The sequence below is a fragment of the Echeneis naucrates genome, chromosome 3 (genome assembly GCF_900963305.1).
Source record: "Echeneis naucrates chromosome 3, fEcheNa1.1, whole genome shotgun sequence".
Lineage (NCBI taxonomy): Eukaryota > Metazoa > Chordata > Actinopteri > Carangiformes > Echeneidae > Echeneis > Echeneis naucrates.
This window is the reverse complement of record NC_042513.1, coordinates 20,865,940-20,892,419: the sequence shown is the minus strand read 5'-3', so window position 1 is coordinate 20,892,419 and position 26,480 is coordinate 20,865,940. Positions and strand designations below refer to the sequence as shown.

General features: G+C 40.1%; 5 protein-coding genes and 2 non-coding genes across 7 annotated transcripts; 5 read left to right on the top strand and 2 right to left on the bottom strand.

The window, feature by feature from the left end:
• Positions 1 to 4: 4 nt before the first annotated feature.
• Positions 5 to 4,638, bottom strand: rab4a (RAB4a, member RAS oncogene family). Its single transcript, XM_029498338.1, has 8 exons — positions 4,501 to 4,638; positions 3,785 to 3,865; positions 3,310 to 3,424; positions 3,142 to 3,204; positions 2,867 to 3,021; positions 2,630 to 2,725; positions 2,212 to 2,356; positions 5 to 1,859 (listed from the first exon to the last, which is right to left on the bottom strand). Exons 1-7 carry the CDS (start codon positions 4,514 to 4,516, stop codon positions 2,241 to 2,243), a joined length of 642 nt encoding a protein of 213 aa, XP_029354198.1. The 5' UTR covers positions 4,517 to 4,638; the 3' UTR covers positions 5 to 1,859; positions 2,212 to 2,240.
• Positions 4,639 to 4,729: 91 nt separating this feature from the next.
• Positions 4,730 to 13,596, top strand: phf10 (PHD finger protein 10). Its single transcript, XM_029499004.1, has 12 exons — positions 4,730 to 5,009; positions 5,874 to 5,983; positions 6,227 to 6,357; positions 6,540 to 6,623; positions 6,764 to 6,888; positions 6,997 to 7,146; positions 7,273 to 7,382; positions 7,482 to 7,629; positions 7,747 to 7,899; positions 11,415 to 11,523; positions 12,109 to 12,297; positions 12,491 to 13,596. The coding sequence occupies exons 1-12, from the start codon at positions 4,938 to 4,940 to the stop codon at positions 12,583 to 12,585; spliced, it is 1,476 nt and encodes a 491-aa protein (XP_029354864.1). The 5' UTR covers positions 4,730 to 4,937; the 3' UTR covers positions 12,586 to 13,596.
• A 690-nt stretch (positions 13,597 to 14,286) lies between these two features.
• psmb1 (proteasome 20S subunit beta 1) lies at positions 14,287 to 17,337 on the top strand. The gene is made up of 6 exons (XM_029498050.1): positions 14,287 to 14,452; positions 14,801 to 14,908; positions 15,315 to 15,396; positions 15,744 to 15,873; positions 16,023 to 16,129; positions 16,268 to 17,337. Exons 1-6 carry the CDS (start codon positions 14,352 to 14,354, stop codon positions 16,451 to 16,453), a joined length of 714 nt encoding a protein of 237 aa, XP_029353910.1. The 5' UTR covers positions 14,287 to 14,351; the 3' UTR covers positions 16,454 to 17,337.
• Positions 17,338 to 17,703: 366 nt separating this feature from the next.
• Positions 17,704 to 17,775, top strand: trnap-agg (transfer RNA proline (anticodon AGG)). Its single transcript has one exon. It is a non-coding gene; the product is annotated as a tRNA-Pro (tRNA).
• Positions 17,776 to 18,010: 235 nt separating this feature from the next.
• On the top strand, positions 18,011 to 18,082 carry trnap-ugg (transfer RNA proline (anticodon UGG)). Its single transcript has one exon. It is a non-coding gene; the product is annotated as a tRNA-Pro (tRNA).
• Positions 18,083 to 18,685: 603 nt separating this feature from the next.
• On the bottom strand, positions 18,686 to 20,967 carry psmc3 (proteasome 26S subunit, ATPase 3). The gene is made up of 2 exons (XM_029497662.1): positions 19,980 to 20,967; positions 18,686 to 19,143 (listed from the first exon to the last, which is right to left on the bottom strand). Exons 1-2 carry the CDS (start codon positions 20,922 to 20,924, stop codon positions 18,805 to 18,807), a joined length of 1,284 nt encoding a protein of 427 aa, XP_029353522.1. The 5' UTR covers positions 20,925 to 20,967; the 3' UTR covers positions 18,686 to 18,804.
• An 18-nt stretch (positions 20,968 to 20,985) lies between these two features.
• On the top strand, positions 20,986 to 26,223 carry tbp (TATA box binding protein). The gene is made up of 9 exons (XM_029497664.1): positions 20,986 to 21,099; positions 21,580 to 21,792; positions 22,866 to 23,040; positions 23,148 to 23,325; positions 23,630 to 23,717; positions 23,984 to 24,075; positions 24,199 to 24,366; positions 24,577 to 24,671; positions 24,919 to 26,223. The coding sequence occupies exons 2-9, from the start codon at positions 21,742 to 21,744 to the stop codon at positions 24,996 to 24,998; spliced, it is 927 nt and encodes a 308-aa protein (XP_029353524.1). The 5' UTR covers positions 20,986 to 21,099; positions 21,580 to 21,741; the 3' UTR covers positions 24,999 to 26,223.
• Positions 26,224 to 26,480: the final 257 nt, after the last annotated feature.

Sequence of the window (26,480 nt, the reverse complement as noted above, 5' to 3'; positions counted from 1 at the left end):
CTTTATCAAATCTAAAATCTGATTTTCAAAGAAACTGCTTTATTCATAGTCATTTCATTTTTAAAAACATATGTTTTTATCATACATAATAAATTAAAAATCGTAATGACAAAAATAAAACAGACATAAATATAAACATAAGATTTGATAACAAACACGAGACAGTAACCAAAAGCACACTGAGCACGTGCGATGGTTCTACCGGAAATATTTCTACAGTTTGACCTGTACTTCATTTTAAAGTGTAATGCATCATCAGTTTGGGAGGAGGGTGCTAAAAGAAAACCATAATCATAAATGACGTTTTGTAATGCACAGAAATCTTCAGATTTTTGTTTTCGTCAAGAGCTTTATGGTGCTGAGCTTTTTCATTTTGAGTTTAAAACAAGAGACAAAAATATTTTTGGAAATAAAAATCGAGCACACATCAGGAACATCATACCATTGCTAAATGCATTCAGTTAGTAGTCAGTCATGTATTCATGTAAACAGGCAACATCTATTGTAACAGATCAGTTATTATTCATAACTGGAATCCTTTGGATAAAGGTGTGAGTTACACTGATTTAGCGGTGAATGTTGAATGGGAATTAAAAGAAAGCACTAAAATAAATGTCTGCTCAGAACGTTTCAGGCCACCTCTGCCTGTAAATCTATGAGCTTAAACAGATAAAACAGCAGTTTTCTGCACAATGGTTAGTCCGCTGTGTAATCCACATCAACTTCTGCAACTTACAAATAAACATAAATGCTGCAAACAGCACTGCCCACTTGCACTGCTTGCCTGTGTATTGCAGCTAGTTATGATAGTAACACAGTAGCGTGTAAACCTGATGCTGTATATGATGTCCACTTTGATATACATATAATATCTCTTCATCATGAAATACTCTGATATTCTGTTTGAGAAAACATGCGTCAATCTCTATTTACAGAAACACTATACAGTGTATGAGATGCTGCAGGGGAGGGAGGAGAGTTGATTTAGAAAGACAGAGATGGGCAGGCAGATATGTAGGAAGGAAAAGAGAAAATGATGGGGTGTAAAAAACTCTAGAAAGGGACAGATAGAGGGCATAAAATGATGAGGTGTGATTTGGCCACTGCATTGCGAAGGGGCACTTGAATAGAGGAGAGGGTACATAAGGAGGGAGTGAAGTAAATATTACAGGGTGTGCAAAAGAGTAATCAGACTGTAAGTGATGTGATTAAAACAATCAGGACGATCAGGGCAAGTGGATGGAGAAAGTGTGATGTGGCAGGGAAGGGTTTAAAATAGTTAATTGGTTAAAGAAGGAGGTCAACAACTTGGCAAATGTGTGCTGTTGTAAAGAGTTAGATGAGAAAGTCAATGTTTGATTTCTGTTTTAAGTAGGAAATTTGAGCCAGATGCTGACTGAGCTCAAACGTTCATCGGACGTCACCATTGTCTCATTGGCTTAATCGAACACCCTGTTGTTGTTTCTTTTTGAATGTAGACTATTCCTTAGATAGCGAAAATCAGATGGAGTGTAAAGACAACAATATGGTAAGCAGGTGTGAGGGCAGATCGGTAAACAGGGAGGAGGCAAAGAGAAGTTACATGTCATGTCCTGATCGGAGGGATGGGGAGGGTTTGGTCCAATGGTGGAGCAGGTTGTTGGAGATGGGTGCTCTCTCATCATCTTGGCGATGGTTTAGAGGTCTGGGAGGGGGTGGTGTGTCTCTCCGCAGTTGCAGCCATGACAACAAAGGTTCTGAGTGTTCTCAAGGTCAAAGATCAAAGGTCAGGGAGGAGTCACCAGCACCACAACCTTAACCCAGGGCTTTCTGGGTCCCCCATAGTCCCCGATTGTCTTCAAAAACCTGGCTGAAACACACTGAACACATGCCAATACACAGAGAGAGAGAGAGAAATAAAACACACCTTCAAATGCCTATACTACTCCAGCAAACTGACAAGAACATTTGGGTTTTTCTTCAGATGTTGATATAAATTTCAACCTTTAAAAATAGAAAAATATTATCAGCAGTAATTGTGGCTAAACAGAAGTTAATAAGAAGTTCTTTCCAAGTGGGTGAGCCCTAGAAATGCCTTAAAACCCTTCACCCTTCAGACTGAGATTGTAAAAAACAAATTGGGGTTGAAGGCAATGAGCAGACTGTCAAGACACCCCCGACACTCTTAACAACAGCTTATAATAGTCACACAGTACACTCTGGTTCTTTCACCTTGTCCGTGCATGTTACACTGCACACCCTTAACAGCCACACTCCTGGGTGCCCTGGGGCTGAGCACGACGAGGAGAGCGGAGCTGCCGTAATGCTGCATCGCCATACTGGATACCTGACCCCATCCTCTCTGGATCCAGTTCTCCTAAAACACGGGACACAATCAGTAAGGAGAGAGAAAATACCACCACACTCTGCTTTTCTCTCTCTATCTAACCGGTCGTCTACACTGAATAGCACTTGCTCTATCACAATATGGCAACACAGGCCTGTTGTTGGAAATGGAAAGGAAATATCCTTGTTTCTTCTGTGAGAACTGGTACACTCCAGAGTCTGGGGTCTGCCTTGTTCAGCCTGTTGGGAAAGGGAGGGATTTAGAGTTGGGGTTAGGTTAATGGTCGAGGATCAGAAACCCTACCTGACTCTATCTTGTTGAGGATTTTCCGAGCACACTGGACAAAAGCCTCTTCAACGTTCTCTCCTGTTAGAGCGCTGGTCTCCAGGAACATCAGTTCTAACGCACACACAGACAGTGTGACAGGCAGTCACGGACAGAGTGTTATCGTCATACAAGTCCTCATGATCAGCTTCATATAATACAAAAGGTACAAATACAATTATGGTCAGTCCCACTCAATGACACTGTTGATCCTACCATTCTCCTGAGCAAAGCGTGAAGCCTCCAAGAATGTGACTTCTCTGTCAGTATCCAGGTCCTTCTTGTTTCCACACAGGATGATGACGATGTTCTGACTGGCCAGCATCCTGGCATCACTCAACCATGTGGTCAGAGCATTGTATGTCTCTCGACTGTCGTGCAGACAAGAGAGGGGGGGAAAAAAAAAACGAAGCAAGAAGAGACAGGAGCTGACTAAAAAGAAAGAACAAGGGACATGACGCTGTAATCTGAAACCTGACTGGCTGTTTTACCTGGTGATATCGTAGACAAGTAAGGCTCCTGCTGCTCCTCTGTAGTAACTTCTGGTCACAGACCTGATGCACAGAAAATTAGACAAAATAAAAATTAATAAAATAAATTTAAAAAGAGCTAAACAAATTAGCTTTCTGGGAATTAAACCTGAAGAGGTAGCTGGCTACCTAAACCGTTCTTGTCCTGCAGTGTCCCATATCTGCAGTTTGACCATTTTGTTGACCACGCTGATGATCTTAGAGCCAAATTCCACTCCAATCGTGTGGTTGGATTCGTCCTTAACTGGAAAAAGAAGATAAAACATGGCCTTTCTAATGAGTAACTACAATGTATATAGTCCCTGAGTTACATTTTAAAAGGGCACTAATTTTCATGCATTTATGGATTTTCATTTTATACCTGAGAGTGCAATGTGAATTATTACTTAACAAGGATGCAAGTATTTGAAGAGCTTTACTGACATTGTGCAGAGATTTACTTCCTGTTTTGTGAATTTATGTTCCATTTTCTGTTCACTGAAATTGGACGCTAATAAAGAGGATCATTACAGGACATTAAGGTATTTGATTAACAATGCATGACGTACTGATTGCAGGACTTCAAGACAACTGCTTCACTGTACTTATGTTCAAAGCAACTTACATCTCTTCTCTATGAACTGGTGCAGCAGACAGGATTTGCCTGTTCCAGCATTCCCAATGACCAGGAATTTAAAGAGGAAATCTGAGGAGGCAGGTGTGGACGTGGACACACACACACACGCACACACACACACACACACACACACACATATTTAGAGAGGGAGACAAAGGTTTGTCCATGATCGTTACAGAATGCAAACCCAACTAAAACCAAACCTATAAATCACCTGCAGTAAAATAAACACTGACAACAGAAGGCAATGTAAGAGCTGTAAAGTGAAATCATGACCATCCTCCTAATAAAAGGTTAAAGGACTAATCCCTCACACACCAGGTTTTCATCTTCACAGCTGTCAGCTTCCCTCTTTCTACAATGGGCAGTTTGCAGGACGCAAAGCTAAGATAATCGGGGAAGCTCCATGATCGCCAGGTGCCAACTCCTCGTCCTCTCCTCTAACCCTCTCTGAGGATTTGCAATCGTATAAAGTCGATGCATTTTGTCTGTGCGCCCACAACGAACTCAATCATTTCGCCTCTGTGGATTTGCTTTGGCTGACATGACATGTTTAAGGCCAGGAGCCTCCACCGGCTGTTAGCCTGTCAGCTATCTGTTTACGGTGAGGGAAAAAAAAACCTTTATCGGAACACCTGCCTCTTCTCCATCTTTGGCTCAAGGAAGATGTTAAAGGTGGGGACCCGTCAAAACACCCGCCTTACCGTAAGACTCCGACATCGCCACTGCTGCGGTTTGACGGTAAAAGACAGGGAGGGAGAAAGAGTGGTTGGGAATTATAGCGAGCTAAGTAAAAGAAAACAGTCTTGTTGATGAAATCCGCGGATTCCAGCAGATTTCCCCTCCGACTTCCCGTACGTGCTTTGCCATTTCAAAATAAAACCCGACAAAACACTCAAACACCTCTCAGGTCTCCTCGTAAACTATGGTTGAAATAATTTCTTTAAATCTTCCAGCCATGTTTTATAGTGCATAAATACTAATCAAAAGAAAAACGAGGGGATAAATAATCCTCATCCGTCGGTCCCGTCCACAAGATGGCGGTCATGTAACGGTCCGTCAACGGACTTTACGCGAAGAAGGGAACCGACGAAGAAACGGCTGTTGAGTTGGACCAGCAGCGGGATTTATTCTGCGAAATATGGCTGCTGTGCTCCCCGTGAGACCTCCCTGCGATAGCAATCCGGCTACACCTGGAGCACAATCCATAAAGGTGCGATTCATATTGTTTTAGAAACATTCAGCACTAATTTGCAACATCACGAGCTCTCCGTGTTTGGCTGTTTAAGCTAGCAGCTAGCAGCTAGCTGGCTGTCTAACGGCTGCCTCCCTTCATGGTTGACAAATATTAGCTCCTTTGTTTTCAGCAGTAATTAATGAGGGATGAATTGTGTGCATACGTCTTTATAAAGTGAAACTCGTGTTCTGATATAAAGTTGTATATTAGAAATGGATTAGTGCATTTCTATGAGTGGCTCGTTTGCGACTTACTACTTTGACAGCGGTGCGAATAAACCCGTGTTGTGTTTTGTTTTTTGTGGACTTGAGGTTCTACACAAACACACACATTTATATATTTACTCAGCCTGATTTTGTGCTGAAAGTGGACACTTTACATTCAGCGTCTAAAACCTGAAAGAAATCCAAAAGTCGATGAGGAAACCTGATGACTGATAAATTGGTTTTTATTCCCTCCTGCCGAAGATGTTGGTGGAAGTCCGTACATTACACTCCGGACTTGTGAATAAAGGAGTGAAGTTGAGATCTGAGGATGTCCAAACATAAAAATCATAAAAATCAAAGTTCAACTGGTGAATCCAGTTCAGGCCGTTTTTAGTTAACCACCGGTTCTGGTTGAAGGTCAGTAGAAAACACTATACGAAGCTGATTTTTGGTGATGAAATAGAAATAGAAAGGAGAATTCATGTTGACCAACCTCATGGTTGCATAGTAATAATAATAATAATAAAATATAAAATAAATAAATAAATAAATAAAACCTCAGTACATCAGTATGCTATATACAGGTTGTTGACATCACATCATATTATAATGAAGTTTTTCTCTTCCTTTGCAGGAGGATGTCATAGAAGAGGAGTCCAATGATGGGAGCCAGCCTCCCAAAAGACGGAGGATGGGTTCAGGGGATAGCTCTCGAAGCTGTGATACCCCTAGCCAAGAACTTGGGTAAGTTGGGTTGGTGTGAAACAAAAAACTAATCAATTGATCAACAAATGCTCTCCAAAGATATATTTTATCCCGCTATAGCATTAAAATGGCCATTCATATCTTTTTGGTGTGTTTAACATACTTCATCTTCTTTATTTTATGAATTTACTGTAAATTTCTGTGTGCATTGTATATAGTGTATAAAACAAACTCGTATTTAGTTTGAATAAAGATGTTTTTCCCCTCATGCCAACTTTTCAGCCCAACATATTTCCCGGCAGAGAACCTGACAGAGTACAAGTGGCCGCCAGATGACACCGGAGAGTATTACATGCTGCAGGAGCAGGTCAGCGAGTATCTGGGGGTCACATCATTTAAAAGGAAGTACCCTGGTAAGAGCTGGGGAATTCTATAATAGTGTTCTGCACAGTGATAATTTGTTGGTCCAAGACAAAATGTTACAAGGAATTATTATATTCTTACACTGTGATATTTGCCATATCAATTTTCAAGTCCATGTAAGTATAGGCTCTGTGATACTTCTGCACTCATGGTGTTTCTTGTCGATTTGTAGATATGGAGCGGAGAGACTTGTCCCATAAAGAGAAACTTTACCTGCGTGAGCAGAATGTCATTACTGAAACACAGTGCACTCTGGGTAGGAACCAAATCCCGGAACTCAAGTGAAGCACATAGTTGTACTCTGTTTAGTGAACAAAATCCCTCTTTCTCAGGAACCCTGTTGAAGTGATCTGCTGTGAGTTGTATTTCTGCATGCAAGTTTGTTTTTCTTTCCAGGACTGACAGCTTTGCGGAGTGACGAGGTGATAGATCTGATGATTAAGGAGTATCCCACCAAACATTCTGAGTACTCAGTCATACTGCAGGAGAGAGAGCGACAGCGAATAGCAAAGGAGTACTCTGTAAGTATAAAATCATCATAAATGCCCCATGGAAGAGGGGCATTGATTAATGAGTCATTATTGATTAACCAAATGCATATTAGCCAATTTTGATCATTCTTTTCATAGCAAATGCAGCAGCAGAATCCTCAGAAGGTGGAGGCCAGTAAGGTTCCTGAGTACATAAAGAAGGCAGCAAAAAAAGCTGCAGAATTCAACAGTAACTTTAACAGGGAGCGTATGGAAGAGAGGAGAGCTTATTTTGACCTCCAGACACATGTAAGTCAATTCTGGAATGTGGATGTGGTGTAATTTTAATTTTTTTTTTGCACGGATTTATTCACAATTGAGGCACTGAAAGGCCCAGAATCATGGAGATGAATTGTGTTTTATGTGCATTCACAGATCATCCAGGTGCCTCAGGGGAGGTTCAAGGTGCTAGCTCCAGAGTTGACCAGGACGGGGCCTTACCCTGTGGCTCTTATACCAGGACAGTTCCAAGACTACTATAAAAGGTACAGTTATTTTTTCTTTAATGAAATTATCACTCTGAAATAGGCCCATCCACTGTGTTGTACTGAATGTTTTTGCCCTGATTGTGTTGTGCATAACAGATATTCTCCCAATGAGCTGCGATATCTTCCGCTGAACACAGCTCTGTTTGAGCCTCCTCTCGATCCAGAACTCCCGGCACTAGATTCAGAGCCTGACTCAGATGATGCAGAAGATGGCAAGGATGAAAAAAAGAACAAGAACTCATCTGTAAGACCTTTGGCTGCTAGTTCAGTAGCATCCATCTTTAACTGCAGTTATACCTGGATCATGAATAGTTTACAGTTGTGTACCTTACTCTTAAAGTCTTTGTCTTTCACTTTACAGGATAGTTCTTCAGGCAACACATCAGATGTGGAGAGCCAGGAGGGAGGAAGTGGACAGGGCCACAAGTCCAAGGCCAAAGACAGGACATCCACCCCAGGCAAAGATGGCAACCTGCGCCACTCAGCCTCCCACAAAGCCACCCCAGGGTACAAGGTAGAGGACAAAACCACCTGAACTCTTCTCCAACAACAGCAGCAGCACTTTCTCCCCCCTCCTCCTCTTTCTACTACTACCACTCCCTTCCTCCATCCATCCCGCCACCCCTCCTTAGCTTTCTTCACTTTGTTCTCCGGCTTCTACAGTTTGTCAGCATTTCAGCTGGGACAACCTGGTCCACACAGACACAGACACACATACACACAGACACACACACAGACACACTGGGGGCCCTTCTACAGTTTTTGTTTTTTAATGGCCGCTTGGCTTTTTCTCCCCCTTTGTACCAGACTGTGAGCAATAAGAACGTTTAAAGGAACAGTTCACTTGTTTCTTATTCACTGCACTTTCACTTTTTTGTTTTTTTCAGCAAAGATAAAATTGAACTTTTAAATGTTTCCTTTTGAGAGTCTTCAATATACCTCTTGTGTGTCCTCACTTGTCAAAAAAGATACTTCCAGGACAAGTAAGTGGATGTTTTGGCTGCTAGTTTTCCTTTTTCATTTTTGAAGTCTCTTTGTTAGTCTGATATAGAAGATAAACCACATACATTTTGTGGTTGCTTTTAAAGTAGTTGATGTTAACACTAGAGAATTTTAACATTTATATCTAAAGTGTAGAATGCACTTAACCTTCCTGTTTAAAGTGTTTATTGGTATAGTAATATGTTTTGTTAATACACCATGTGATGTACTGTTAATCTTTGAATAAGTGTCAGACAGTTGTTTGACATGGTCATTACTTGTCCCTGAGAGATGAGGACACGCTGACCTTGTTCACACTGTTGCTGAGCTGAGCTAGAAGTAGTTCGCATGCTATCTGTCTGGATTTGGACTCTGAAGCCCCACAACACTTTTTTTTCTTTTTTTCCAAAGAAATGCTAAATATATAGCACTGTAGATGGGCAAAGAGTATTACAAGTCTTGCTCCCTACAGCCTGCTGTTCAGTGCACTTTGATTTTTGTTTCTTTCTCCAATCCTCCACCCTGCAGGACAAAATTACCAAAACGTAAAAGGACGCTGGTATATTATCATTAATTGTGGACCTGGGTCCATCATACTCACATTGATATCATGCTACGAGTCCAGTTGAGTTCGGCTCAGCTTAGTGGTGTGGCCATGGTCCGTCTTTCGTGTCTGTTTACCAGTTTCAGTGTGCCTAAGTTTGATTTAACTTGACTTTGAATTTACCTTTATTCATCAGATCATTTTGGATATGCTTTTGAATCTACAGTCATGACATGGCATGTTGGTAGCCAGAAATAAGTAGAGTTAGTCATTCACCTAATATCCCTGTACTGTATCTATTTGTGATGAGTCTATATTTGATCAAATGCAGTACACAGAAGTCAGGTATTTGTGATTTTTGTAATAAATTGGCCAAAGTAAAATACCTGTAGAGTTAAAACGTGCCAGTTCCTTTTCAGTGGTAGATTTTTCATATATACATATATATTTGGAAAAGTAAATGAGAAATCAGCTGATTTCCGATGGCTTCTGTGTCTCAACAAAAGACACCTAATATGAGAGGAAAACTTTGAGGCAGTGATGCAGAAACTGAATAGCGTTACTTCCCTACCATACTACAGTATGTGCAGTGGTTAATGTTGACGTCACTATAGGTGAAAACGCTTAAGCTTTTAAGTAGTGTGGTGTTTCACAAACGGCTTATGAATAAAAACTAACTATGAACAACAAAGTATGAATTAGATTGACTAATTGCTTCTACAGCAGTGGTTTTTTGTTTTGTTTTGTTCTGTTTTTTTTCCAAATGTGATACATGTTGCATGTTATGCAAGTGTTAAATCCATGTGGCTTCACAGCCGTTCTGTAGCTTTTACATAGATAAAACATTATGGATAGGGGAAAAAAAAGCTTTATCGACAGTGTGATGCAACTTTAAACAGTAACATGACATTAACTCCGTCAGCATCATGTATAGCATCTTTATATTAATTGTCAGCATTTTTGCCACTGTATATCTGAATTTGACAGCAGTTGTGACCATCAGAAGGAGCTCAGGAAGTTTTGCTTTGTGTATCAGAGATTGAATCTGACAGCCATGATTGTCAGTACAGTTGTGGGGTTAAGCACAGTTCAGTTTCATTGGAGACTCTGCATGCAGTCTAGGCAGGCATGGAAAAAAAAAATCGAAGCACAGATAATCTCTTCACTTGCATTATAGAAAAGACTGGAAAGCAGAGACATAAATACTAGGACGTCAATAAAAGTAAAATAAGATACAATCCATAGGACAAAAATCTAGCTGTGAGTGAATCTGTGCGTGAAATACTAGTTTTGAAGCTCAGGCTAGCAGTATGGCCAAACCTAGCCAGTCCAAATCTGTAAACAGCTGACTTGTAGAAGAGGATCAGTGGTGAAATATACAATATATGTACATGTGCATATTGACTGTGTCTACCTTGTTGTTTTTCTTACTTTTCTTTCCTATTGCTGTCTTACTTTGTTTAGTTCTCTCCTTTGTTTCTTGGATGTCATCAGTACCAAACTGTGTCCTTCATTGACCCATAGTTTTGTACCTTTTTGGCTGTTTTTTCCAATCATGGGACATTTTAATGAAGGATATCTCACTATATCTTAAGGCATTGGAAATAGTTTGACCTGAAGCAGGTTAAATAGGCTATACTCGAGTTTTGTTCGTGAAAACACAATGAATCTGTTTAATTTAGCCAGCTTTAAAGATTCTCCAAATTCATGACTTCAGGCTTTCATTTGGAACTGGAGTTGTAGCCATGTGTTGAAAAATGTAAAATTTTGTTCCTATACAGTTATTTTGGTTTCAAAGATTTTAATACATTCGACAGTGACTTTCACTTATAGTGTTAATCATATCGCAATGTCAATAATAATCATCTAGTCACATTTTCTACTAGTAGCCTAAAGTTGTTCTTTGGCTTCCAATAGAGATACTCAATATTTAACCAGCTCCTCTGCGACATCCTGATTTAAATGTCCCAGACTCTCTCTAACTTTCTAAGCGGGATCTTACCTCTGTCAGTCTATATTTCTACAGCATAGTTAAAAAGGAATAAAGCTTTCAAACTCATAAGAGAGGGAGAAGTGGCACTTGTGTCTCACAATTAATAAATATTTGTCAAATAATCAACATTATTATGTGGTAATGTTAGTCCAGAACTGCGGTCTTAGTTGGTGAGGTGAGAAGTGTGCGCTGTAGATTTCCAAAGCGACGTGCTTGCAAGGAGGTCAGTAAGACACCAGATGCCTTTCTTGTGTTTGTATCCTGAGATATCCTTCATTGCCATCAAACTTGATTAGGAGGCAGCTTTGATACCAGGAGATAGAAATTAAATTTAAAAATCTATGACTTTGTGTCCCAAAAAGTAGAAAAGACTCAAGATAAGTTGCTCCCTTTTTTATTTTATTTCTTTTTGTTATTCCTGTCATTAAACATTTGTTGAACTTCTTTGTTGTCCATGATTACATGATACCCATGTATGATTGGTTTTTATAGCATTATTCTGCCCTTACAGCCTAAGGTCATTCCCAATGCTATATGTGGCATTTGCCAGAAGGGTAAAGAGGCCAACAAGAAAGGCAAGCCAGAGGCACTCATTCACTGCTCCCAATGTGATAACAGCGGTAAGTTCACGCACTTAACTTTAAAGGACAGTTCCCTATTTTTTGTTGTCATGTTTTGTTTTGTTTTTTTCCCCTCTTCCACTAGAAATCTCCTTAATTTGCTAAACAACATCACTTGAATTAAACCACTTCAAAAGATAACTTCATATTTTGTGCCGTTTATGTTTAGATAGAATCACAAGTGGTTTTTATGTTTATCCTTAGACGGCAAAGATTTCAAATTTGTATAATTCACTCAATGATTTACACTGACTGTGCAATAAAAAAAACACGTGGTTCAGTCAGACATCAGCACAGTTATTACATAACATTTTATTATTAGAAAGACATACAATTTTGTAAATGCTTTCCAATCCAAAAATGCTACAAATTCTAGATGTTGATTTTTCTTTGTAACAAAATTAAGCTTCTCTTAAGCAATAGGATGGTGCAGTGATAGGTGGGCCTGTTCACATTTTCTATGTTTTTCTGTTTTATGTGTATGTATATGCATGTCTTTTGTATTTATTTCTGTCTGTGTTTGTCTCTGGCTTCGTGTATGCATCTTTGCTGCTGTCCATGTGTCTCAACGCCTGTAATCTTTAGGCCACCCATCCTGCCTGGACATGAGTGAGGAGCTGGTGTCTGTGATCCAGACATACCGTTGGCAGTGTATGGAGTGTAAGACCTGCACTGTGTGCCAGCAGCCCCACCACGAGGATGAGATGATGTTCTGTGACAAATGTGACAGAGGATACCACACATTCTGCGTGGGCATGGACTCTATTCCAAATGGTGAGTGAATGGGCATTTTTCAGCAAATGGTATGAGAATCAGTGGATTTAAGGGCAAACTTACACTTGAACTCCAGTGTTCATGACCATGATGACTTTGGCAACAATCAACAAGAGATAATGATTTTTCATGTAACTTTTTAACAATGTTTGTCCTGTTCATAATTATTAATTTGGTCTCTGTATCTCCTCAGGGCTTTGGGTATGTGAAGTATGTGACAAAGAATTCACCACACCCAAGAAGAAGGGAGCCAAAACACCCAAGAAGTCTAAATCAGCTCATAAATGACCAAATTCGATACAATTCTCTACATTTCCAGAAGTTGAAAAAGTTTAAAGGACCAACAATCAAACAGAAGATCTCAGCCCACTGTTACTTTGAACTGAAAGGTCTTTTTAAACACAACTTAACACTAGAAAACAAAAGTATAAATATTTTCAGTGAAAGCTCTGGTGACATCAGGAAAGCAAGTCTATGATTAGAATTATTTTTTTCCATCTGCAATCTGAACTTAAAGAATCTATATGGTTCTACTGCAACTCAAGTACATTAAAAATCCCCCAGATGAGTCATTTATTTAGCAACTGTTTTTTTCTGTCACATCAGAGACTTAGTGGCTGACTGAACCTCACACCGTACATAAAAACAATATTAACAGCTCAACTGTTAATGAAATCTGTCCAGATGTACTGCACTAAACTGTGGACCACAATCACTATCAGTGTGTTCTCGCTCCATGAAACCATTGGATCGTCTAGTTTATGAGGATTCCTGCAGTGATATACTGTTGGATGGGAAATTGTTTCAGTTGAACAAATTATGCTTTTGATCCTGTACTACTGAAACAATCAGGGTTTCAAGGTGTATTTGTGTGTTTTAGTATCTTATAAACTACAGTTTAATAAACTTTTATTTAATGAGGCAGGCCAGTAAAGAGCAATCTTATTTAAACAAAGTGTTACATAATGACATGGTGCTTGTGATCCTGTGTGATGATATAATAGCCACTGGCCGTGGTAGACCTTATGGCTGCTGCAGTTTTCAGGTATTTATGTGTTTTTTATATTAACATGGAGTTTTTCAATCATTCACTGTTATTTGTACAGAGATGTAACCACTCACCGTAATAATTTAGTCATATAATCAAATTAGCAGGTGTCATGATCATTTTTTTGCAGTCACATTTAAAAATGTTGGGTTATTTTTATTACTTTAACCTATTTTGTATTGTCCTGCATTCAGCAGGTTGTCAAAGGAATATTTGTTTCTAATAATGTCATAGTCACTGAATTCTCTAAAGGCTCTTTTTTTTTTTTTTTTTTTTTTTTTTCTTCAATAAAATGGCTTAGAAAAAAGACTCATTCATTTGTGAGTTGTTGATCAATGATATAAAATGAAATCGCAGTCAGTTTCATGATTATTCAATTTTAATTCATCTTAAAAATAATAATTGTACCTCTGCCATTAGTCAAGCTGAGTATATCACGCACACATATATATGTATATAAAATGTGAAAACTCAAAATCGAGACGGACAGTTACCAAAGTCAATGCGTCCTATCTATACTATGAACAGTCTCAGAAGACACTGTCCTGGTTTCACATACATAACATCTTAAATTTTCAAACCATCACGTCTAGAAAATGGACTGGAAGCATTTGCACCTTTAGTATTGCTTAAATATAAAGTGTATATGAAAATGAACAGTAAACGAGTTCATCCATTCAATTGTGCAATTATTTTGCAGACAACTTGTCCTTTACATCTTTGTTGCGTTTTTTTTTTTAAACAATCTCCAAATCCGATATGTCTTCTGCCTTTAAAAGTGTTGTGTTTCTATTCATTACATCAGTATTTCCTGTGTATAATATAAATCTCAAAGAAACAGAAGGGACGGGCCGCTTCGTCCGGACCCGCCTGTGGGGGCGCTGTGACGCACAGTCCGGCTCAGCACGCGGGAGACCGGGCGGTAGAAGAAGAGACTGCCATATTACCGTGATACAGCGACTTTACCGGACAAGAAGCTGAACCCGGTTGACTTTCTCAAACGAAGATGCTCTCAATGCAGAATTTTGGAGACAATGGGAAGATGAAAGATTATCATTATACCGGCCCGGTGGAGCACCGGTTCTCCCCGTACGCCTTTAACGGAGGGTGAGTTTGATTTATCAGCCGCCGGCTAGTTAGCCTGCTAGCTAACATTGACTTCCATCAGCACTTTGCTAACGAGCTTAGCAAGCGGAAACAAAACAAATGTGTGGCTAATGAAATGTTCCTGAACATAATGGGCCTTTTTAGTATATAAAAAATAAAGGTACAAATCAGAGCCCACTGTATAATAAAAATATAGGCCAAAGTTGTTTAAGGGGATAGATGAGTTAACTAGTACCACGGTTTCAGTTTCGGATCAGTAGATTAGCTACCGTTAGCCAGGATCGGGGACAGCAAAGTCTTCGTGTTTATTGTCTGTGTGTTTATAACACAGTTCTTCATTATTTTCAGAACTGTGTTAGCTGTTGCCGGAGAAGACTTCGCCATCGTAGCCTCAGACACTAGACTGAGTGAAGGCTACTCAATCCACAGCCGGGACTCCCCGAAATGCTACAAGCTGTAAGAATGCACTGTCACCTCCCTCTGCTCTCCATCAGTGCTTAAGTAGATACGTCTTCATAGGCGGGATGTCACTGGGTTAAGTTTCACTAATAATCAAAAATGGCAATATGACCACGTAAGGTGAAATTATTCAAAACCTTGTGAGAGTACTATAACTGAGATGCCCCAAGCTCTGCAGGGAACGTGATCCTCTGGTACAAGCCCCAAAAAAAGTGACAATTGAAATTAAATGAAAATGACAATTAAAATCGTAAAAGATCATCATCATTCAGGTTCCTTGACCTGAAATCAATCATGATATGACTTAAAAACCCTCTGAATTGCCTCACAATTGCCACACAAGTGAGGTGTATGCGTCTCTGCCTGTCCCTGATTGTTTTGCTTTTTTTTTTCCCTTTAACAGGACAGACACAACTGTCATTGGATGCAGTGGTTTCCATGGTGACTGCCTGACGCTGACAAAAATCATTGATGCCAGATTAAAGGTGAGCTGGTTTTTGGTTTTATTCTCACTTTAGCCTTCTCCCAAACACATGAAAAAGAGTGGAATGGCACTGACTCTCAACGGTTTAGTCTTTGTTTGTTCACATGTTTAAGGCATGAGGCTAATGCACAAATTTGTCCTTGGATGACAGTTGAAAAGTGAATGCACTTAGAAATTGTACAAACATCTTTGGGTATTTCACGAGCATCAAAGAAGTTTTGTGTTATTATATTTATTCTTTATTTCTCTTCATTGTTCTCTGTTGTTCATTCTTCCATGACAACACTTACAGGTTGTGATTCAGGTTACTTACTTGTTACTAATATCAGAACTAATACTCTCTCTCAGATGTACAAACACTCGAACAATAAGACCATGACCAGTGGGGCCATTGCAGCTATGTTGTCTACCATTCTGTACAGCAGGCGGTTCTTCCCATACTATGTCTATAACATCATTGGCGGGCTAGATGAGGAGGGTATGTATTTAAATGCATTAGTTTGTAAGATGAAAAATTGTGTTCTAATTTTCTTTAAATGTGTTTATGATAATGGTATATCATGAATCTCTCATATCTAAGCTTAAAACTGTAACACTTGTATTTGTAATGGTTAATATCTAATGTAGGTAAGGGAGCAGTGTACAGTTTTGACCCAGTGGGCTCCTACCAGAGAGACACCTACAAAGCTGGAGGATCAGCAAGTGCCATGCTACAGCCGCTGCTCGACAACCAGGTATGTAACACACACACATGCCACAATCTTTTTGCATCAGAATCAGATGTTTCAGTAAACAAATGCTCAGCACTCCCGTCAAGTTTCCTTACAGTGGACAGTGCTCAGATTTTCTTTCAAACATGCTTTGCTTTACAGATTGGTTTTAAGAACATGGAGGGTGTGCAGCATGTCCCTCTGACGAAGGACAAGGCAGTTCAGCTGGTCAAAGATGTCTTCATCTCGGCTGCAGAGAGAGATGTCTACACCGGAGATGCCCTTCGGATCTGTATCATCACTAAGGAGGGAATTAACGAGCAGACTCTACCTTTGAGGAAAGACTGAGGAGTTGATGATGTTTCCATCTGCCTCTGCTTTTGTCTTTGGCCGGTTATCTCCACATTCACACTGTCGGTTTGGCCCTTTACCATCAAGTTTCTTGAAACAGGAGTTTTGACCCAAATGTTATTCAGGTGGCTTTTAGTGGGGGGCTGGTTTTTCTCTTATGACATCAGTCCTCTGAGTACATTTATTTCAAATGTACACTATTCTCCCTCTTTCCACAAATGATTCCCTTTTCAATATTTCTTTTAGATCAGGACTCCTCTTCCAAGAAGCAAATTCTTCCCTCACCTTTACCTCTGTTTGGATTTTTCATTTTGTCTTGGGAAGATACATACTCTGCTATTCTTTTTACATTCATAATAAATGTAAAGAACTGAAAAGTGGGCTGCTCCTGTTCATTTTTATGTTTTCACACGTTTTCCACTTCAAATAAACTGCAGTTGGAGGACTTTGCTGGTTTGCTAAACCTGGGAATTCATATGAGTAGAGGGTTCACACAATCTACAATTAATCTTGTTTACGCACATCATCCATCAACTGCCTTTGTACGTTAAAGACTCAGGGTCCAAGGTTAGAGTAATGTTATCCTATCGTCAGAGGCAAAGAGAATGATGTAACAAAATCCATGTTTTAAACGGTGAACATAATCTGCATGTCCTTTGGTCAGTGTGAAGACTCGTGTGTTTCCTGGTTTTAGGATCAATGTATGGTTGTACTGTCAGCTTCACTGAATGGGAGAACTTTCAACACAAGTACATGATTACTCAGTCACTTAGTGCCATTCATGTATACTGTAAGTGTGTTTTTAAGCCACCTGGATTTTCAAGGTTCAAGGGCTCATTTAAAGAGTGATGAAGCTTTTGCATGACATTTAGTTTGTCATGGTACTTGACAAATTAAACAATGATTTCTGGATTGAGTGTTTTTATCTTCAGGACAGAAAACAACGGGAGCACAGAGTTAATGTGTGAAATTAATCCTCTGGACATAATTATTCAAACTTGATCTTAAATGAATGTCCGTTATGGATGTTGCCATTCTTACTAACTGTTTTACAGCAGCTGCTGCTGTTTTTAACGATAATTTATTCTCTGGCTCCAGAGTCAGTTTACAAATATAGATGAGACCACCAGAGGGTGCTGTTGGAGCAGTTGACATGTGGAGCCACAGGATGCCACATCAGCAGTTTAAAAACATAAATCACAGTTCTGAGAAGCTCAGAACTCCAGATGTGAACAGCTGTGTATGTTGGCTCGTTGGTCTAGGGGTATGATTCTCGCTTAGGGTGCGAGAGGTCCCGGGTTCAAATCCCGGACGAGCCCTTTTTGACCCATTCCATCTTTTTGGAATTCAGGTCCCATGGAAGGGGTCAGAAAGGTGGAAGGTCACAGACTGTGGTGCATTTGGAAAAGAAATGAAAAAACATGAAGCGTCAGCCTGTGAACTTCACCTTATGATATTTTGCTGTAGATCCTGAAGTCATACAGGTTGACAGAAAAGTGCACAGAACAATCAAATATAAAATCAGAAACAGACATATGCCTCCCCTTCACATCTGGCTCGTTGGTCTAGGGGTATGATTCTCGCTTTGGGTGCGAGAGGTCCCGGGTTCAAATCCCGGACGAGCCCTTCTTTTCAACCCTTTGGGCTACTATATAACTACTTTCAGGTAACAGAAGTCCCTCCCATCCTGATTGTCTTGTTCACACGATTTACAAAAATGTGCTGTTTTATCTTTATGTTTTTCAAAGTTGTGTTGTAAATATGAAATACCTTAATTAAGTGTTCTACTTATATTTTAGCTATCAGACAATACTTGCGTACTTTATCTTCTTGGTATATTCTGTTTAATTTTAGGCACCAATACAAATTTTCTGCATGTTAAAACCTACTGTTGTGGGGTGAATGGCACGGCCTCCTCATTTTATGTTGCTACATGTATCCTGTACATGTACATGTAAGAAATGCATGAAATAGATAAATGCTCCTTAATATGATTTGTGTACCTCTCCAAAAGTCCTGTAACACTGCCTGGGAGTTTGGCCAACTAATAAGTGATGCAACCAATGTGTCCCCCAGAAGAGTGGTAGAAATATTATAGAAAACTATTTGCACTATTTTTACATTGTGTAATACATATTCCCACTTGACTGCTTTTGGTATGTTAAACTGCACTAAAACCAGTAAAATTACCTTTCCCTCTTTCTACTGTAAGAAACACAACAAGTTACGTGATATTTTATTTCTTTTTATTACCTGAAGTAAATCAACAATAGTAACAAGTGTTTGCAATATTTTTCATAACCAAAGGCTCTCACACATAAACACAGACACAGACACAAGCAGTGTCCTCAGGCATAGTACTGAAGGTTAGCCTTCTTCTTGGCCTGGACCTCCAAGATTCCCTCCATGTAGTCTTCATGGTTCAGCTCCGTCGCCCCACGACGCAGTGCGATCATACCTGCCTCAACACACACAGCTTTGCACTGAGCGCCATTGAAGTCATCGGTGCAGCGGGCCAGCTCCTCGTAGTTGACGTCAGGACTGACGTTCATCTTGCGGGAGTGAATCTGCATGATGCGAGCTCTGGCCTCTTCATTTGGCATGGGGAACTCAATCTTCCTGTCCAGACGTCCTGAACGGAGCAGAGCAGGATCCAAGATATCCACTCTGTTGGTGGCAGCAATCACCTAAAAGACAGCCACAATATTACTGTAGCTACACCGAAGTCATCTTATTGTAATTGTAACGATAGATGTCAATGTATATGAACTTCTTTAAATGACGAATCTTGGTTTTTTTTATATATATATTTTATATATATATTATATAATATATATTTTTTATATATATATATATATATATATATATATATATATATAGTAATCACATCTCTTTATTAAGTTTTCTGAGAAAGAGGGCTCCCTCTGTCTTTTCATCAGTTTTTGAATGGTATGCATCTCCTTAGTTTTCAAAGAACTTTCAAAGAACTTAATAGATGGACTAGATTTCAGTGAGGGACAAAAAGTAAAAAATGCAAGATAATGTGTTTTTGTTAGAGTTCGCTTTTGTCCAGCTCTGAGTCATACGTAATAGTATTTGGAAACATTGTTTTTAAAAAGCTACTATATGAATAGAGTGATTGTTAATAATATTGTTATAGTAACAGTTTTTTTCCTATTACAGACTGGTATTATGGTGATTTTGTGATCTCATTTGAAGATATATTTCTGATGTAATTTGTTGTTTTTTCCTCATCTTAAATTCTCCATTTCTCATTCTCTCACTTTTGGACTTAAAATTTCAAATACAGAATCAGATTTCTGTCCAAATAAGTTTTTTTTTAATTGTTTAATTGTAATTATTATTTTTAATCATGGAAATGCCAGCTGATTTGTGGCACCACAAATCTTCCAATTCAGACCAGTGAAATGAAAATCAGTGAGACAACTTAGCATTCAGATTTTATATCAAGAAGACATTGCATGCTTTGCACAGATATTGTGGTGGCAGCTTTTTTTTTTACCTTGACCTGCATGTTGGGCTGAAATCCATCCAGCTGGTTGAGCAGCTCCAGCATGGTCCTCTGCACCTCTCTGTCTCCGGCCTTTTCGCTGTCAAACCTCTTGGTTCCGATGGCGTCCAGCTCATCGATGAAGATGATGGACGGGGCTTTCTCCTTGGCCAGGGCAAAGGCATCTCTCACCAGCTTGGCTCCATCTCCGATGAACATCTGGACCAGCTGGGGACCGGCCAACTTCAGGAAGGTGGCTTTGGTCTGAGCGGCACAGGCCCTGGCCAGGAGGGTCTTCCCTGTGCCGGGGGGTCCATACATCAGGACCCCTTTGGGTGGCTGAATGCCCAGGTTTTCAAACTTCTCCTTGTGGTTCATTGGCAGGACTATTGCCTCCACCAGCTCCTGGATCTGCTTATCCAGCCCTCCTATATCGCTGTACTGCTCTGTGGGGCGCTCGTCCACCTCCATAGCCTTGACCCTGGAGTCGTACTCGGTAGGTAAGGTCTCCAGGATCAGATAGGAGTCTTTGTTGACGCCTACCAGGTCTCCGGGCTTCAGCTTCTCGGCGTCCACCAGCCCTATGACCGGCAGGAAGTAGGTCTGTCGAGTGGAAGTCTTAATGACGGCGCACTTTCCTTTCCTCTGAGAGTCCAGGTCCACATTGGCCCCGTCCTCCTCCTGGTCGTTGGGGTCCACGTCCAGCAGCTCGATCACATTGGACACCAGGTACGGCAGCGTTTTGTTCACCTTGATCTTCTCCGTGTTTTCCTTGATTTTATCCTTCATGGCCTGCAGCTCGTGGGTCACCCGCAGCACCTCGCTCTTCATGATCTTTATCTCGCTGTCCAGAAGCCGAGTCCGCTGAACTATTTCCTCTGTGGACATTTTCAATACTTCTTCGCCGATGCCATCCTCCACCTCGTCCCAAACTGACTTATCAATCAGCGACGCCATCTTCGCTCTGTGTGGCCGCACTGTGACACAGCGGGATTAAACGTTCCGCTTCCGGGAGTAGCCGGAAGTTTCTGTTTGAGTGCCGAAGAAGAAGAAGAAGAAGAAGAAGATGACACGGAGCCGAGGCTGAATCAAATCTTCTCCTTGCTGGTTCAAACTGCGACAGAAGTGCACCGTAAGTGTGTGGACGCCGTGCTGTGGTGCACGGTGAAGAAGTGACAGCTATCTGCGGCTGTTTTGGCCCATAAGGCTGCCGCTCTCGCTGCGGCTGCAGCACGTTTGACTTATGGCTTCATGTTAGCTAGCGTGGCTAACGTTAGAAGCGCGGCTAACGCCAGTTAGCTCCGATGTTGTTGTGCTGCATTTTGGAGGCTTTCAAGACGTCCTGCTGGAAGACTGTGTGGGCACAGATATTTTTTTTATCACCCGTGTACATTAGGACATTTAGACAACTAACCGCCCACAGAAGACCAAAACGGTCGCAATAAAGCAAACAACCATCAAAGTGAAAAATCGAAACTTAGCAAGATTTGGACATGTTGGCGCCACAGCTGCAGCTTCGTGTCTTGGCTCTGCGACAAGTGGCTAACAATGTTGTTGTTTTTTTTTGTTTTTTTTTTTGTATGAGCTAACATTATTTCTGTCCATTTTACAGACAAGACACAGCTTTAAAAGAGGAAGCACGATCATTGGGGTTTTACCGAGTCAAGTCCGTAGTAGGAGCTTGTTTCTTTACGGCACAGCATTCAGGCACCTGCTGTGTGAAGTTATCGCAGCCTGTGCTGCTGCCTGCTTTGGGTGGCAGATAACTGAAGAGATGGACCAGAACAACAGTATACCAGCCTTTCAGGGGCTGGCCTCCCCTCAGGTAATCAGCGCTGCTTAAAGCAATGGTTCTCAAACTTTCTCAAACAGCCACATTTTATAATGAATCAAAATTAAAAACATCAACACCAAATTCATAAAGAAATTTAGAGTGCAGTTGTATCATCACAACTGATAGTTTGAATCAAAAACAAAAAGTACAGCAGTCAAATAATGAAAGTATTTCATTTGCAATCTGTGCAAAAAACAGAAACAAGAACTTCCCCTGTATTACTGGCTGCAATGTGCCTGTTTTGCACTGCATATCCTCTCAAAACGGGGTTGCAGGCATAAAACTGCCACCCTGAAGTCATGGCCAATGTTGATCTGAGATCTGTAATTTGTTTTCAGAGAAGCAACAGTCTGTCTTGTGTGTGTGCGATGGTGCTGGCTCTTTTGTGGTCCGCGTCACAAATGTATCCGTGTTGCTCACGGCTATTTGCTACCTTGTTGTCCCACTGCAAACATTGGCCCGCTGCACTTATCATCGCGACGTCTATCTTTGTTTTTGCACTCCCAGTCTCCTAATGTTCATTAATAATGTTAGCCATTAATTATTACTTTGTTTGCATGAGGGTGTTTTGTTTAGGGTGAGTTATCTTTATTGTCAAAGAAAACCATTTACAGTAAGATAAGCATGAAATTGAAAATGTCCTCCCATTTGTTGCGCCCCACCTGCCATATCTCCGTTCCCCGTTTGAGAAACGCTGGGTTAAAGCATTCAGAATTAATCGATCAAATTGGTAAACATATCAAAGCCTGAACTGAAGCATGTTCTTGTAACACCTATGTTTTTATACATTCTTTAAATTGCTGTCAAATACAGATCATTAATTTATAGAGCGCTCACAATCCATTCTTTATTTGATGTTGGCTTTTATGACTGGACATGATATCTTGTTAAAGATACAGATGTTATGCTTTGCATTGACCTCAACCTTTTTCAGACAGCGTACATCTTTATATATGATATTGTTTATTCTTAGTTGTCAACAAAAATAAAATTCTAAACTTTTGCAGTATCATATGTTCCCTCATATGTTATTAATTTTCACGATGTTATTTATTCTTGTGCAGGGTGCAATGACCCCAGGCATGCCAATTTTCAGTCCCATGATGCCATATGGCACAGGGCTGACACCACAGCCAGTCCAGAACACCAATAGTCTGTCTATACTGGAGGAACAGCAGCGACAACAGCAGCAACAGCAGCAACAACAGCAACAACAACAGGCACAGCAAGCTAATGCAGGTAAAACAGACAGTGCTCAGTCATTAACATCAGAAAATAACTGTATATCTGCAGAGTTGGTGTCTTCATAGTTAAAGGCTTCAGCATAGCTTTTGATCTCTTCTCAGGCCTTCCAGGGACGTCGGGCCAGACCCCTCAGCTTTTCCATTCCCAGGCAGTAGCAGGCTCGACCACCACAGCGCTACCGGGGAATACCCCGCTCTACAACACCCCGCTGACTCCCATGACCCCTATCACACCGGCAACACCAGCCTCAGAGAGCTCTGGGATTGTACCACAGTTACAGTATGTTTCTCATTTACTGTTTAAGATAGCTAACTCAGTGGTAACTGTTTAGCTTACTGCTGCATTTTGCTGTAGGAAAACACAGTCAATGACCAAGATCATAATCAGTCACAATGCATTCAAACCATAAAGTTTAGCTGACGTTTCAGAGACAGAGAATGGCCTAGTGTAATTTCTGCACTGATTTGAATGTTTATTTAATACAAAATAATAACATTGTTATAGCCACATGATAGAACAAGTTTAATAGAGAGACATTTCTTTGTCTCTATTCTCTCTCCTTTTTATGCTCTGCTACCATCAGAAATATTGTGTCAACTGTAAATCTGGGCTGTAAACTTGACTTGAAGACCATTGCCTTGAGAGCCAGGAATGCAGAGTACAACCCAAAGGTGAGGCTGCGACACAGAAATGCCATCAGATCTGTTTCTTTAATTTGGCTGACATACACGGGACTTGAAATGTCATGGAATGATTCTGCTAATGTTTTTTCTATTTTAATTTACGCATGCCAACAATTACTCCTATGCACAGAAATTATGAAATTGAATGTGTAATTATTGCTGTTAAATGTACTGGCTGTGTTTCTCTTAAACAGGGAGTTATAGGAAAACACAGGTATCATAATGGGAATCCTCATTCTCTTACCCTTATTTAGCGTTTTGCTGCTGTCATCATGAGAATACGTGAGCCCAGGACCACTGCCCTTATCTTCAGCTCTGGGAAGATGGTCTGCACTGGAGCCAAGAGGTTAGCATAGAGTTTAACAGTAATGGGAATAATAAATCATGTCAAAAATTAGATACAAGATATGTCGGCTTCCCTGTCCTCACTCCCTGTAATTTCCCTCTCATTGATTCACCTCCTATCCAGTGAGGAGCAGTCAAGGCTGGCAGCCAGGAAATATGCTCGTGTGGTGCAAAAGCTTGGTTTTCCTGCCAAGTTCCTGGACTTCAAGATCCAGAACATGGTGGGCAGCTGTGATGTAAAGTTCCCCATCCGGCTAGAGGGACTCGTCCTCACACACCAACAGTTTAGCAGGTAATTTCTGTCATGTGTTTTATTATTCTCGAGCACTGTTATGCATTTATCTATATTTTCATGTTTACTGTGTATTTGTGTACATTGGTTATATGAGACAGTAATGTTCCTCCTTTGCTTGCTTAAACTTGAGCTTGTGATTAATTTACACCTTCTGAAAACTTGAATTTGGAATTGGTTGCCTACAGCAAAATGATTTCTGTGTTACAGTTATGAGCCAGAGCTATTTCCAGGGCTCATTTATAGGATGATCAAACCCAGAATTGTCCTGCTCATCTTTGTCTCTGGCAAAGTTGTACTCACAGGTAAGACTTGCTCCACTTTACTCCATCCTCCACTCCATTTCTGCTCCCAGGTCAGAACTAGGGCCAGTAATATTGACTAGTGCAGATATGCGAAAAGAAAAAAAGAACAAACAGACAAATCTCAAAGTTAACAATTGTTCATGCATGTGAATAAATAACTTTAAATAAAGCTAAGGGAGAAAATGATGTCAAGTCATTGCAGTTAATGACACCTGTTTTTTTTTTTTTTTTTTTTTTTTTTGTTCAGGTGCAAAGGTGAGAGCGGAGATCTATGAAGCATTTGAAAACATTTACCCAATCCTAAAAGGCTTTCGCAAGACAACGTAGGACCTGTCCATCTTTTACAACTTTTTTTTATTTTTGTTTTCCCATGGATGTGTCATATAAACGTTGACCTATACAAAGTGGACTGCTGTAAGGGCTGTTGTACAGGATGTGAATTTAGTCACAATTTGTTTTGTACCTCTAGTCTTTAAGATTTTTTATTTTATTTTATTTTTTTCTCTCTCTGTTCTGATCACACTCAGTACTTTCTGTTGAGTATTTCAGTTGTCAGTTACCGGCCATTTTTTTCCTTCCCACCCCACATCCGTGATTGTACATAAAACTGTAAGAAAATGTAAAAATTACTGACTGGAAGATAGACAGGCTAGCTGGGACTGCTCTTATTTTATGTTATGCGGTTTTTAATAGTTTTGTACATTGCATTTTTAGTAATTGCCTGCTTGGTGTCCCAGCTTTTAGCCCCACATTCCTATCACAGTATTATAAGATTATAGTTTCTCACACCTGCTTTTTGAGAGTTTTATCAATAGACCGTGTGCATTTAAAAAACATTTTGGTCAACCATCTGTTGAGCATAGCCCTATTTTATTAAAGGCTGAAATTAAGTTATTTACAATTTAAAACTCTGCCCTTTACAAAGTCCAGTCACAAGCTGGATGCTCTTAAATGTCGAATTGATCGAATCAAAGTGATCCTGCTGCTCCGTAAAGTGGTAGTTGGAGTCACTTAGTTTTCATTTGATATATTTGTACTTAATTCTCTCGGGTAAGGAAGAGTCGGTCAAAAAGTACTTTTTTGTCAAAACAATTAACACATTCTAAGAAGGAAGTCTTAATGGTTAAATTGGTTTATATATCAGTTCCAGCTGAAAATAAGTGAGTCCCACCTTAAAGTCGCTAAAGCTCAATGGCCTTTCGAGTTAACAGGACAATTTGTGTGTAAGAGTTCATTTTTCATATTCATCGGAAAACCAGAAAAATTCAAGCAAAATGGAAAAACTACAAAACTCATACGGACCTTAAGCATTTTAAACTCCTCAGCACTAAAAGGCGGTGTGACAGCAGATAAACATATGTATTGTCTGGAAGTTTTTAAGTATTTTTTTAGCCATTCAAAACTATTTTTGAGGAGTTAAATGTGAATTTGGCTTCATTGTCCATGAGTTTATATTTTGGGCACTTGTTGGTTTGTTTGTGGTCACAGACAATTTCTACTAGACATGTCCTTGAATGTAAAAGTTCAGCAATAAACAGTTCAGATTTTTGGATTCATGTTGCATTTGGTTTCACCTACTCTTGTCTTCCAAGCACAGAGGGAACACAGAGGTAAAAGAAATTTGGTTATATTCAGTCATTCAGAAATGTAATCTCTAATTCTGATTTTAGAAGCAAACAGACAGAAAACCAGGACACTGTGACAGAAATTGTTAATGTGCATTAATAAACTTGTACATACTGACTCATGTTAAAGCTGCTTCTTTCACTACAGTTACACACATGGATTACTGAATGAGCCTGTTGGGCT